This window comes from Hippopotamus amphibius, chromosome 1, assembly GCF_030028045.1.
Source record: "Hippopotamus amphibius kiboko isolate mHipAmp2 chromosome 1, mHipAmp2.hap2, whole genome shotgun sequence".
NCBI lineage: Eukaryota > Metazoa > Chordata > Mammalia > Artiodactyla > Hippopotamidae > Hippopotamus > Hippopotamus amphibius.
Genome location: NC_080186.1, coordinates 104494213 through 104509616, shown reverse-complemented (window position 1 = coordinate 104509616; position 15404 = coordinate 104494213). Strand labels below are relative to the sequence as shown.

The window sequence follows — 15404 nt, the reverse complement described above, 5'->3', positions numbered from 1 at the left end:
AGACTGTAGGATTTGAAAGTCTTGGGAAAAGGGAAGGGCAAAATATAAGTAGTCTTGGCAGTCACATATCTGAAGTAGATCAGCTCTTAGGAGCTAATGTTACATATAAAGATTATTAAATTTATTTTTTATTTATAAATTTTGTTCAGATATGATTGGCATTGTATCAATTTTAGATGTACAACATAATGATTTGGTATTTCTATATATTGTGAAGTGATCACCAGAATAAGTCTAGTTAACATCCATCCTCATACATTATTGGAAATTTTTCTTGCGATGAAAACTTTTAAGATGTACTTTCTTAGCAAGTTTCAAATATATAATACAGTATTATTAACCGTGGTCACCATGCTGTACATTACATCCCCATGACTTTATAGCTGGAAGCTTATACTTTTTAACCCCCTTCCTGCATTTCACTGAACCTCCTACCCCAGCACCTCTGACAGCACCAATCTGTTCTCCATATTCATGAGCTTGGATTTCTTTTTGTTTGTTTTTTTGTTGTTGTTGATAAAGACTTTTTTTTTAATGTTACATTCTTTCTTTTAAGAAATTCAGCTTTATTGATGTGTAATCGACAAATAAATTGCACGATATTTAAAGTGTACATATACCATGGTTATTTGATATAATTGTGAAAAGATCCCCCACCACCCAGTTAATTGTTAACACAACCAACACCTCACATATTTGTCCTTGTGTGTGTGACAGAGCATTTGAGTTCTACTGTCTTAGCAAATTTCCATTATACAATACAGTGTTATCAGCTATAGTCATCGTTTTATGTTAGATCCTCATAAGCTCCATGGTTTTCTAGATTGGAGGACCCAGTATATAAAGATGTCATTTCTCCTGAAAGCAGTCTATGGACTCAATGTAATCCCAATCAAAAACTCCAACAGGGTTTTTTTTTTTCTCTTGGAACTTGGCAAGATGACTCTAAAATGTATTGAGAATTATAAAGGACCAAGGGTGGGTTAGATACTCTTGAAGATGAAGGTAGAAAGACTTGCTCCACCCGGTCCCAAGACTTATTAATAAGGCAGCTGTCGTACTGGTGCAGACATAGACAAATAGACCAGTGGACCAGTGAGACAGAATAGAAAGACCAGATACAGACTCAGACATATAGAGATACTTGATTTATGCTGAAGTGACATTCCAGAGGGCAGTGGGGAAGGAGTCTTTTCAGTACATGGCACTGGAACAATTAGGTATCCATATAGGGAGAAAAAAAGGAGAGAAAATAAAATAGATGTCTACCTCACACCAGATGCAAAAAACTCCAAATGGATACAGACTTAAATGTGAAAGATAAAACTTTAAAGCATGCACATACATGTGCTTTATATATGTATATACACACACATATCTTCATGAACTCAGAGTATTGAAAGATTTCTTCTATGACATAAAACTCTGGTCAAAAATTATATATTTGAAGAACATCTCTTCGTCAAAAGGTACCATAAAGGCAAATAGCCACATAATGAGAGAATATATTGGCACACATGTAGTTGACAAAATATTAGGATCCAAAACATACAAAAATTCTTAAATCAATAAAAAGATAATCCGATCTGAGAAAAATACGTAAAATAACTTGAATAGGCTCTCAACTTCTCTAATAAATAATCAAAGAAATGTAGTTAAACCATAATGAGAGTCTACCAGTTAGCTAAAAACAGAACTACTGGCAAAAGTGTTGGTGAGGATGTGGAGCAACAGGAATTGGTGGTCGAAACTGCAAATTGTTACATACTTAGAAATAGTTTAGCATGCTGCACAATTGAAGATACATACGTATATCTTATGGTCCAGCAATTCAACTCCTAGCTATGTACACTAGAGAAACTTGGTACATAATACACAAATGTACGTGGATAGGAATATTCTTTTTTTTTCTCCCATAACTTTTTTTTTTTTTTTGCAAAAGTTGCAAAATAATGCAATGAATGTAATGAAGCCTTAATAGATAGTGGTTAAGCAAAACATGGTAGCTAGTGGAAGGCACATACATGAGCTTTGAAGTCAGTAAGACCTGACTTAAAGTTTCAATTCTACCTGTCAGTTGTGTGGCCGTGGGCAATCTATTAACATCTATGAGCCTCAGTTTTCTCATCTGTAAATTGGAGGTAATCATATGTCTACCATATTGGTTATTAGAAGGAATAAATACATTACTGCATATAAAGTACTGAGCATAAATGCCTGCGACATAGTAGTTGTCCAGCAAATGATGGCTGTTAGTAATATTTTTATTATTGTTAAAGTGATGATGCATTTTATTGTCATTTATCTGTATTCAGGACAGAAAATATTTAAAAAAAAATTTTTGCACTCAAAAGCTTACAAATACCGAGGCACATTTTTTTTCTTCTCATTTCCTATTATAACTTCAATAATAGAAAGTATAGACCAGTGGGAAAGCATGATCCTGTCAAAAATAATTTTATAATTTAAAAAATTATGCAGAATTTAAAACTTCATTTGAAGAAGTAAAAAACCAAGTATGATTTTATCAAAAGCAAATGGATACTGAAGCATGAAAAAGTTAAATAACTTTATTAAGAAGTAATATCAGAAAGAATATAGGTTTCCTAATTTTTAGCCGAGATCCTTCACATTAAATTATAATATCAGCAATTATTTTTATTTTTTTAATCTTTTTATTTTATATTGGAGTATAGTTGATTAACAATGTTGTGTTGGTTTCAGGTATACAGCATAGTGATTCAGTTATACATATACGTGTATCTATTGTTTTTCAGATTCTTTTATTTTTAAAGAAAACTGAATTAGGTAACAGTAGCCTTTAGCTCTAATGCTACTGCCTTCATTGCCTTAACTGCAAAATGAATGAAGTCACATGAAAAACCCTTGGAGCCCCTTTAGTCTCCAGTGAAATTTGATTCTATGTCTGAAGTCTTTGTAACTGACCACCAGAGCCACAGTCATCTTTTCCTCTTGGGAACTCCTGCCTGTATCCCACTATTTATCTTTCCAAACCAGTCACAATCGTGTTGTCATACTGTACTATTACTTTTATTTTCATAAGCATATTCTCTATCTCCAATTAGATTGGAGATACAGACCTTTTCTTATGTGCCTTTGTATTTGTAAGCTTTTGAGTGCAACAAAAAAATTTTTAATATCATTTTTCTGTCCCCTAATAGCACCTAACGTAGTGCTTTGCACAGAACAAAATAAATGCATTTAAGGATGGTGACTCAGATTGCAGTTAAAAAAATGAGTAGCCATCATAGATAGGGTAACATGGGCATAGTATTCATGGATTCTGCTTCAAAAGCAATTTTGTTTGTTTTCTTTCGTTCCAGAAAGATGCCGTGAAGCGAATATTCTCTGGCATTCAGCCTACAGGAATCCCCCACCTTGGCAATTACCTGGGAGCCATTGAGAGCTGGGTGAGATTACAGGATGAGTACGACTCCGTGCTGTACAGCATCGTTGACCTACACTCCATCACTGTCGCCCAAGACCCAGCCGTCCTCAGGCAGAGCATCTTGGACATGACTGCTGCTCTTCTTGCCTGCGGCATAAACCCAGAGAAGAGCATCCTTTTCCAACAATCTCAGGTCAGCTTCTCAGATTAGAACTGAGAAAAAATTTTTTTCAGATTATTTGAGGAAAAAATTGAGTGGTTTATATGGCTCCTGTTTGTGATTTTTTTTTTTTTTGACCGTTCAGGGGTGACTTCATTAAATGTGGCCGTTTCATTTTCATGTTTTTCCTGTATTCATATCACTGAGTATTATTATAATGCAATAGTATGTTCAACTTTTCCTCCACTGTACTTGGTAAGTTTATAATGCTTCATAAACCAAAAAGTTGTATCCCATTAGTACTTCTAACCCTGGAATTGTTTTTCTATACTGGGTTGCATTCAAACTGATGAATTCATGCTGTTGACTAGTCTGGTGATGAGGAATAGAATTTAGCAACTGATGATTTTATGTAAGTCCAATGTTGTTTTGTTGGATAATTCCCATTGTTCATTCTTCGTATAATAACTTTTGAGAAGATTTGAGAGAACTAGCTGGGAAATTGGAAGACAATGTCCAGTGTCTTGAGTCCAGGCCAAGAAAGGCTTCAGAACAAAGCCAAAATATTTGACTCATATCTTTACTATGGATAAATCAGTTTATTCTTGGACAGGCAGATAAGCTGGACTAGAGACAGGGCACTTAAGAGACTCCCTAGCAAAGAAGATGAAAATTTTAACTGGATCATGCTCTTACTACATGTCTACTTTAACCTGGTGACAAAGCCCGAGCCAAGGAATGGTATGTTATACATGTTTTGGCACATGGTAACAGGTATGCACGTGTGGAACATATATATTTGTCAGCTCCTTTCTTGATCATAAACTTCTGACAATCATTTTTATATATGTTTAATCACCCACAGAACTTAATGTAATGATTCACACAGAACAACCATTTAAAAACATGTAATAAATGAAGAGTATCTTCAGAATATAAACTTGTTGCCAGCTTAGAGATAATTTGATAGAATAATAGAGTCTAATCACTAAAATGACCATAAAGGCAATTTACCTCAATTTCCTTTTTGACAGTTGGGCAGGAAGCCTTTCCTTACAGGATGACTTTTCAGATTCAATCTTTTTTTTTTTTTTTAATTTATTCTATTTATTTATTGGCTGCATTGGGTCTTAGTTGCTGCACATGGGCTTTCTCTAGTTGCTGCGAGCGGGGGCTACTCTTCATTGTGGTGCACAGGCTCCTCATTGTAGTGGCTTCTCTTGCTTTGGAGCACGGGCTCTAGGCACATGGTCTTCAATAGTTGCGGCACATGGGCTCAATAGTTGTGGCTCACGGGCTCTAGAGCACAGGCTCAACAGTTGTGGCGCACAGGCTTAGTTGCCCTGTGGCATGTGGAATCTTCCCAGAGCAGGGCTCGAACCCGTGTCCCCTGCATTGGCAGGCAGATTCTTTACCACTGCGCCACCTAGGAAGTCCTCAGATTCAATCTTGAACAGATCTAATTGTTATAAAGTACTTGCTTATATTGAACAAACACCTGCCTCCCTGTAACTTCCAGCCACTCAGTTAACATCTCTCTAAAAATACATAATAAATCAACTCTGTCTTCCACATGACTGTTCTTCCAGTACTTGGAGGATTCTGCACCATGCTTACCCTCCAGGTCCTTGTCCCGTAGGCCATACCTTCTTCAAATAGCTTACCCTAGATCTCTCACCCTCTTGATTGTCCTACCTCAGAAGCACTCCTACCTTCTCTCTGAAAGGAAGGTGCCTCTCATATGTCATGAAACAATGTTTACCCAAACTCTTCACATCCATCTCTGACATTATAATGCTGGTTTCTGAGTCACCTAATGCATTTTCCAAAGTATACCATCTTCACTCCATCTTAGCTGTTTTTGATACATGCTCTCTTTTGATCCTTTTTTTAATACATAAATTTATTTATTTATTTATTTACTTATTGGCTGCTTTGGGTCTTCATTGCTGCCCACGGGCTTTCTCTAGTTGTGGCGAGCGAGGGCTACTCTTCGTTGTGGTGCTCAGGCTTCTCATTGAGCTGGCTTCTCTTGTTGTGAAGCAGGGGCTCTAAACACTTGGGCTTCAGTGGTTGTGGCACATGAGCTTGTAATTGTGGCTCTCGGGCTCTAGAGCGCAGGCTTAGCAGTTGTGGCACATGGGCTTAGTTGCTCTGTGGCATGTGGGATCTTCCTTGACCAGGGATCGAACCCAAGTCTCCTGTATTGGCAGGCAGATTCTTAACCACTGTGCCACCAGGGAAGTCCCCTCTTTTGATCCTTAGGTGATACTTTTTTTTAAAATTGTATTCTCAGTACTTATTTCCGTACTTCTTGAAGGTGAACATGTCTAATCTCCACAAAGTAACCACTTGTCGGGTTGCTTTTTTAATGCAACCTTTAAAATTAAAGGCTTATTTACGGTTGCATCCAGTACTTGCACTTCGGCTTATTGCCCCAGAAATGATCACCATATTATAGAAGTGTTCTCCTTTGTAAAGGATTTTTGGGCGTGACCTCCATAAATATATAAAATTTAGGGTAATTGAGGTATCTTCTTCCACATGATACATTGTTGTTCAAAACAGCAACATGCGAGACTCTGTAAGAACCCTCTTGTAAGTGAGGGGTAATAAAATTCACCTTCCTTTTGGTTTTTTTATGCTACATAATGAGCTCGCTGGTTCCCAAACTGGTTGCGGGTCTAGGTCAGAGTGGAGGCAACTGGTGTTGCCTGTTTCCTCACTGGTCTCTAAACTGGCTCCCCGTTCCTCTCCTGCCATCCCTGACTTCAGTTCCCTTGGGGGAATATTGATCGTTTGCCAGCAAAATTTGAGGGACGTACTCAGCAGCCCACACTCCACAATTTGTCCCACAAAGACAGTATGAAAGACTTCCTCAGGTGTCTTTCTGTCCTCAAGACGTGCTTGGTCTGGACCATTTCCTTCTTTAACTCAGGCAGCCAACCTTATTACACCTCAGTGGATGGACTGGATATTTTATCAGGTTTTCTTTCCTTTTTAAAATATTTAATAAAGAAAACTTTAAACATACAAAGAAGAATAAGGAGAATAGTATACTCTACCCCCAACATTTACTAACATTTTGTGATTTGTCTTGCCCATGTTGTTTTCTTTGTTGAAGTATTTTGTGGCAGATACCACATCATGGCATTTTGTGCCCTAAATATTTCAGCATGCCTCTCTATAAACGACGGTAATTTTCTTATATAACCACAATGCTGTCATCACACCAAAGTTAATGATAACTCCATATTATCATCTAATACCCGGTCCATGTTCAAATTATGTTGAGTCTCCCAAAATATCTTCCAAAATGTTGGCTTGTTGGAATGTTGATCCAACCAAGGTCTGCACATCACATTTGATTATGGATCTTGTCTTTTTTTTTCACGCCTTCTGATTTGTTGATCAAGTTTTATTTCCTGTAAAGTTAATCCTTCTGCACTTAACAAAAATTTTTAAACTTTGGTTTTTATGCTCCCACTTTTTTCTTTCCTTTTTTTTTTCCTGATGTGGTATGTATTCTTTTTAAATTGAAGTAGAGTTGATTTACAATGTTGTGTTCATTTCTGCTGTACAGCAAAGTGATTCAGTTTTATATTACATTCTTTTTTATATTCTTTCCATTATGTTTATCACAGGATATTGAATAACTGAATATAGTTTCCTGTGCTATATAGTAGGACCCTGTTGTTTATCCATTCTGTACATACTAGTTTGCATCTGCATCCCAAAACTCCCGCTCCATCCTTCCCCCACCCCCCTTCCTCCTTGGCAACCACAAATCTGTTCTCTATGTCTGTGAGTCTGTTTCTGTTTCATAGATAAGTTCATTTGTATGCTTCCATTTTTTTTACGCCTTCGATATGTTAATCAGATTTTCTTTTATCTGCTATAAAATTAGCTCTTTTGGGCATAAAAATAAACCTTAATTTTTTATGCTTTCTCTTTTCACTGATCTGTATTAGCTGATGTTTAATGGCTATAAATTGCCATCTCACATGGTTGCTTATCACCATTTTTAATAGTTTGACTAGAAGCTATGCTTGCTTAGTGCCTGTTGAGTGCCTAGGAAGGAATTCCTAGAGCTCAGTTCCTCTAGAATGACTGTAAAGCTGTAAGCCCTTCATGGAGGGTGATGGGAAGTTCTTCCTGATGCTTTATCTTGAAACTGTGAAGGCATGTATTGGCTTTTGCTTCCTAGAAATATTCTCAAGTAGAAGTATAGTTAAATAAGCTAGTCTCCTTGAAACAACTATTATTTAAACACCTGGCCCCATATTTTCCATGTTCTAGTAGGTGAAAGAATCATCATGGTGTTCGTATTTTATGTCTTGCTATCCAAAAACTCAATTAACAACTTTCTTTATCAACTTGTGGAGTCTTCAGTAGATGTGGATGGAAAAGAAAATAGAGCATCTTTATTTTTTTTAAGCTCTTTATTGGAATATAATTGCTTTGCACTGTTGCGTCAGTTTTTGAGGTACACAAAAGTGAATCAGCTGTATTTATACATATATCCCCAATCCCCTCCCTCCTGAGACTCCCTCCCACCCTCCCCGTCCCGGCCCTCTAAGGCATCACCCATCATCGAGTTGATCTCCCTTTGTTATACAGCAACATCCCACTAGCTATCTGTTTTACATTTGGTTGTATATCTATGTCTATGCTACTCTCTCACTTCGTCCCAGCTTCCCCTTCGCCCCCCAGCCCCAACTCCGTGTCCTCCAGTCCATCCTCATCCTCTGCATCTGCATCCTTATTCTTGTCCTGTCACTGGGTTCATCAGTACCATTTTTTTTTTTTTTGATTCCGTATATATGAGTTAGCATGCAATATTTGTTTTTCTCTTTCTGGCTTACTTCACTCTATATGACAGATTCTAGGTCTGTCCACCTCATTACATATAGCTCCATTCCATTCCTTTTTATAGGTGAGTAATATTTCATTGTATATGTATGCAACATCTTCTTTATCCATTCATTTGTTGATGGGCATTTAGGTTGCTTCCATGTCCTGGCTATTGTAAATAGTGCTGCAGTGAACATTACGGTACATGTTTCTTTTTGGATTATGGTTTTCTCTGGGTATAGGCCCAGGAGTGGGATTACTGGATCATATGGTAGTTCTATTTGTAGTTTTTTAAGGAACTTCCAAACTGTTTTCCATAGTGGCTGTACCAACTTACATTCCCACCAACAGTGCAGGAGAGTTCCTTTTCTCCACACCCTCTCCAACATTTATTGTTTCTAGATTTTTTGATGATGGCCATTCTGACCAGTGTGAGGTGAGCATCTTTAAATATGTAAGATTTACCAGCCTTTTCATGTATATGATCTCTCTTTTAATCTTCAAAACAGCACATGAGTTAGGCATTACTGTTTTTTTCACAGATGAATAAATTAAGGTATAAAGAGATTAAGTAAATTAGAAAATATACTTAAAACCATCTCTGAGAGGTGCCTGGTACTTAGTAAATGCTTAGTAATATCTTCTTAATTAGCCACCTGAGGTCATAACAGCTTGTAGGGGGCTCTTTTTTTCTTCCAGGACTCATTTTTCTTCCTAGGGCACTACTTTTGGAAGATATATAGACAGTTTCTGGCTTATAGTGGTTCAGCTTATGATGGTTTGAAAGCAATATGCATTCAGTAGAAACTGTACTTTGAATTTTGGATTTTGATCTTTTTCCAGGCTGGCAGCATGCAGTACGATACTCTCTTGTGATACTGGGCAGCGGCAAGGAGCTGCAGCTCTGGGTCAGCCACAAGATCACGAGGGTAAACAGCCAGACCCTCACAACCATCCTGTACCCGTGCAACCATTCTGTTTTTCACTTTCAGTACAGTGTTCAGTAAATTACCTGAGATAGTCAACACTATATTGTAATACAGGCTTTGTGTTAGATTATTTTGCCCAACTGTAGGGCTAATGTAAGTGTTCTGAGCATGGTTAAGCTATGATGTTCAGTAGATCAGGTGTATTTTTGACTTAGGAGATTTCGACTCAGGATATTTTCAACTTAACGGTATCTTTATCAAGATGTAACCCCATCATAGGTTGAGGAAGATCTGTACTGATGGGGAGAGAACATTTTTCTGTCTCCCACCATGCCTTTGCCTCAGGAGCTGCAGCATCAGAGCTGACTTCAAGGCCCTTGGACTACTAAATTACCCTTTCACTCCTGCCTCAGTCTCACAGGTCGATGGTCCATTCCCCACATTGTAGCCATGGTCATCTTTCTACTTAAAATACATCAGCACCTCTCTCCTACCCTGAAGGTAAAAATCTAAATTCAGTTTCTAGAAAGCCCCTCAAGCATGAGGCCCCTGAGAACATCAGGTCAGTGTCTCTTCCATTCCACCACTTTTGGTCACTGGTTATTTTGTGTTCAAATGATCTGATTAACTTTTGCCAATAATTCTCTAAAGCATGTTAGAGTATTTTCTTCTGGTTTTATTTTGAGAAAATTTGATAAATCATTTCTTAAAAATAGATAAATTGGAGAGAGGTGGTGTAATTTTAACAAGGCTTTTTTTGTTAGTTTCTTTGTATTGGGAATTTTGTAGGGCGTTTAAGCATTTAGTTGATCATTAAATATGATAGGAATTTGGAAAACAAAGTGTTGGGAGCCAATGCCAGTTAAAATTAGTTATACCTGCACCTCCGCACACACAATTATTTATAAGTAAAATTAAGAATTTTTGAAATTGTGAGTTAAAGAAAAATGTTTTTTATATCATGGAAGGGCTCTTTTCACGTATACCCATTGTGCTAAGCAAAGTACTTACAGGCAAATATAAAGACTGGTTCCCCAGGTGCCATTGCTGGACACCACAGTAAGTTCTAGTAATTGTTTGAAATAGGGAAAGAATTTTAGCTATGTTATGATGCTGATTTTACCAATAATTTTTATCTCCAGTCCTTTGCATTCTTTCTCAGCAGTCTGACTGGAACGATTTAGACTTATTGAAGATTTTTCTCATTATTTTCTTTTTCTTTCTTTCCCACTGGCCTCTAGTCATGGTGCTTCCCCTAAAATATGTTTGCCATATGTGGGGAATTTTACAGAGCCTCTCCTCTGAAAGGTGTGTGTGTGTGTGTGTGAGAGAGAGAGAGAGAGAGAGAAAGCGTGGGGGAGAGAGAGGGAGAGGGAGAGAGGGAGAGGGAGAGGGAGAGAGGGAGAGGGAGAGGGACAGAGCCTGCCTATGTGTATGCTTGGCAGAGGTTTCCATCCCAGTGCCAAAGTCAGTGGTCTTTTTTTTCTAGCAGACCTGAGTACATATCCAATCTGATTCCCACAGCTGTCTCTGAGGTGCATGTCTCCACATCTTTAGTTGTTCCTTTGCTTAGGATTGAATCACCCTGCAGATGGGAGATAAAAGCTGGAGTTCATAGCTTTAGGCACTGGCTTTCTGCCAAGGCTGGGAGAAAAGGACAGTTTCGACCATCAGACATCATGTTACAGAGGGTCCAAAACAGTCCAGGGAAGAGTCGAGGGAGAAGAATGGAATCTGCAGCTTTGGAATGTGGCCTCATTCTCTAATTAGAGTTAGGGTTTGTTTCCCAGGAAACTAAAATCAGTAATAATAATAAAAGAAAGGGGGCTATGGAGGAACCAATTTCAGAATGGGGGCTCACTGAGTACAAACAAAAGTTGTACCTGACCCATTCATTGTCCCTTATCTTAGAGGTAAAAAGCCAAAGCCTAAACTAGGACAGAGAATCTTTCATGTTTTCACTTATCCTAGTAATTTTGGAAGCATATTTTAGTACAAATTTATATTTGTTAAACTCTCAAGTTGTTAGGCTACCAACAACAGGAATACATTCAACTAATAACAGGAAGAAAGCAAATGAACCTCTGTACAGGTTAATGGTCTTGAGGAATCTATTTGTGAAATTGGCATCATTTCCAAAGTTTCCAGGGAGAGGCAAAGGTTCTAAATGGTTCATGGCATAAATAATACAGAGAAGTTAGGAAAATTATTATATACCCAAACTCCTCATGTTATTTCCTTCTCTAAAAAGTTTCTACTAGGGACTTCCCTGGTGGCGCAGTAGTTAAGAATCCACCTACCAGAGCAGGGGACATGGGTTCGATTTCTGGTCCAGAAAGATCCTCCTGCCGAAGAGCAACTAAGCCCGTGCACCACAACTACTGAGCCTACTCACCACAACTGCTGAAGCCCATGCACCCTAGAGCTTGCTTGCCACAACTGCTGAGTCTGTGTGATGCAACTACTGAAGCCTGTGCGTCTAGAGCCCATGCTCTGCAACAAGAGAAGCCACTGCACTGAGAAGCCCACTCACCGCAACGAAGAATCGCCCCCACTTGGCACAACTAGAGAAAGCCTGCGTGCAGCAACGAAGATCCAACACAGCTCCCCGCCCCCCGTCCAGAGTTTCCACTAGTACCACTTCCTTGCCTAAATCTATACTCATGTGTGACTTGATGAGAATCTGTGGTATTTGTGCTGCTTCCATCCTGGACCACAGGGTTTGATCACATCTTAATTACACCTCCAAGAAGAGTTCTTTTTTTTTACTATCAGGGCAATAGTGGAAAGAGTGTGGGCTTTGAAGCTAGATATAGTTTGAATCTTGCTGTGATCTCTTCTTGTCATGAAACACTGGGCAAGTTACTGAAGCTCTCTGAACCCCCTTTTTAATGTCTATAATAGGGATATTTAAATAATATGATGTATAATTCCTGGCAGATGTTAACTTTCTCTCTCACCCTACCTCACCACGCACATACTGTCCCCACCCCAGGCTCCTTGATTTGTTTAAGGATGGAGTGGATTTGGAAGGTGGAGATCAAATTAATGACAGTGCCTCTTTAGACTCAATAACAAAATATTTTCACAAGAGTTTGTTATCACAGGTTTTTTGGGACTTTTAAAGAAATACTTCAAACATTCAGAAGAATGTGAATATGAATGGCTGCGTTTTGAAATGCTAACCTTTTGTCATACTTGTTGCACATAGTTTTTGTTTTCTAAGACATAAAACACTACAAGTATAGTCGAAACTTTCTGTTTCCCCCTCTCTAATCCCATTCTGCTTTCTGCCTCCCTAGAGGTAACCACTATACTGAATTTAAGATGCATCGTTCCCATGTATGTGTTTATATTTTTATTGCATATAATTTGGCCATAACAATCCACATTATTTATTTTGTATGTTTTAAAACTTTATATGCATAGCATCATGCTGCACATATCTTCCTGCATCTATATTTTTGTGTGCAACATTAATTATGTGGTTGAGATTTATTCATTTTGACTGCTCTACAATATTCCATTGTCTGGCTCTATCACAACTTATCTATTTTCCTGGCAAAGGCTATTTAGATTTTTTCCAGCCCTTTGTTATTGCAAATAATACCACAAAGGGCATACTTACATATGCTGTTTGTGCACATCTGAAAGGCTTTTCTAGGTGTACATGCCTAAGAGTAGAATCATGAGGATATATGACATATATATCATCAGTGTTAGTGGATATTGCCAGATTGCTCTCCAAACTGGTGTTTCAATTTACGTTGCCATAGACCAAAAGAAGTTGGTCTATGGCAATGTTTAGTATAAGTAGACATTTTATTTTTGCCATTATAAAAGATGGAATACACGATCTTATTGTTTTAATTTGCATTTCCCTGATTACTGGTAAGGTTAAGCATTTTTCATGTTTTAACTCTTTTGTTTTCTTCTATGAATTATTTGTTCATCCTTTTTGCCCATTTAAAAAAATTGTATTTTTTGTTGACTTGTAGAAGTTCTTTACTTATCCTAAATATTAATCCTTTGTCTGTTTTACATTACCTTTTTCAATCTGTGGCTTGTCTTTTTAAATTTGTAAATGCTGTCTTTTATTATACAAAAGTTTTCATTTTAATGCAGTCAATTCAGTCTTTGCCTGAATGGTTTTGTGCTTCTGGGTGTCTTTTTAAGAAACTGTTATTTGGCCTAATGTCATAAAGTTGTTCTTTATTATTACCTCTTAAATATTTTAAAGTTTTGCTTTTCACATTTAAGAATTAAATTAGTTAGCTTATCTATAAGTAGATCTTACCATCCTGTAGCTCTTACACACTTTGTCAGATTTTATTTACATTATTTTAAAAAAACCCACATTTGTTACCATCAACACAAATCGTATCAGGAGTGTCTTTCAGTACTGCGAAGATGTCTAGCACATAGTGATGGATACATGCTTTCCAAAATCCCAATTTTTGCTTGAAAACTGACATTTTATCATTAGCAACACTGGCTGTGAGTTGTTTTCCTTGAAATTCTCATCTTCCTTTTTTTCCGCCTTGATGACTTTTGCTAGAGGCTGCTCTGTTAATCTTTTTGGAGTACAAATTTGGGTTTGTGAGCCTCTCTATTGTATCTTTCTTCTCTATTTCCTTAGTTTCATTGTTTCCTCTCTTGCTTCTGTTTTCTTTGAAATTACTTTATTGTTATTTTTCTAACTTCCTACGTGGACCTCACTAAATTTTAGCCATTCTTCTTTTCTAATATAATTATAAATATTCATTTCCTTCTAGGTACTGTTTTATCAGCATCCACAAAGTCGTGATATATAGTATTTTCACTATAACTCATTTGTAAATGATTTCTAGTTTCTGTTATTTTTTGTTTGATCTGTGATTTATCTAGAAATGTGTGTTTTAATTTCCAAATACATGACTCTTTTTTAAAAACCATTTTACCCACTTGAATGCCTAAAATGAAAAATAATGACAGTGCTAAGTTTTGGTAAGGATGTGGAGCAATGTGAACTCATACATTGCTGTTAAGAGTATGACAGTTTCTTATAAAATTAAACATAGACTTACCATGTGACCCAGCAATTTCACTCCTAGGTATTTACCCAAGAGAAATGAAAACATTGTCTCCAAAATGACTTGTACATAAATGGTCATAGTGGGGACGTCCCTGGTGGCCCAGTGGTTAAGACTTCGCTTTCCGATGCAGGGGGTGCAGGTTTGATCCCTGGTCAGGGAGCTAAGATCCCATATGCCTTGCAGACAAAAAACCAAAACATAAGACAAAAGCAATATTGTAACAAATTCAGTAGAGACTTAAAAAATAAATAAATGTTCATAGTATTTTTGCTCACAATAGTTCCAGACTGATCAATGAATGAATAAATCATTGTAGAAGAGTCAGTCAGTGGAATATTATTAAACAGTGAAGAGGCGTATGTAAGAACGTGAGGGGATAGCAGAAACATTATGCTGAGAGAAGCCAAGGACTGAAGAATTCATATTATATACTAGCATTTTTATGATATTCTAGAACAAGCAGACTAATCCATAATAACAAAGAAATAGATCAGTGGTTTCCAGGAACAGGGGTGAGGGAGGGGTAAGGGGTAACTGCAAAGCGGTGTGAGGGAACGTTTGGAGGATGTTGAACTCTTCTGTGTCTTGATTGGTGTGGTGGTTACGAGTGTTTAGATCTGTCAAAGCTCCTTAGACTGAGCAGCTAAAATGGGTCCATCTTATTGTTTGTACATCATGCCTCACGAAAGTTGATTTAGTATTAAAAATTTTTTTTAATGAATAGGCACTTAGGATGTTGTGTAAGTCGGAACAAAAGAAGAGAAGAACTCATGGAATTGTGTGAGACCACTACAGGCAGTTCAATGTAGATGTCATTCAAATGTTTAAAATGACAAAGGCAAAATAAATATGGCATAAAAATTTCATCTCAGCTTTGAGTCACCCATGCACAATGAAACCGAGAAACAAACCTGCTCACATGTTTAGTCAGTAAACTAATTATTTGATTTGCTGATGTAACATGTTCCCTAAACTTC

General features: G+C 37.4%; 1 protein-coding gene across 1 annotated transcript in view; it reads left to right on the top strand.

Moving 5' to 3' along the window:
* WARS2 (tryptophanyl tRNA synthetase 2, mitochondrial) overlaps positions 1–15404 on the top strand; it is an 82596-nt gene that overhangs the window by 37695 nt on the left and 29497 nt on the right. Inside the window, exon 2 of the mRNA XM_057720741.1 lies at positions 3345–3602. Within this exon, the coding sequence (XP_057576724.1) occupies positions 3345–3602 (258 nt within the window). The remainder of the gene's footprint in view (positions 1–3344; positions 3603–15404) is intronic.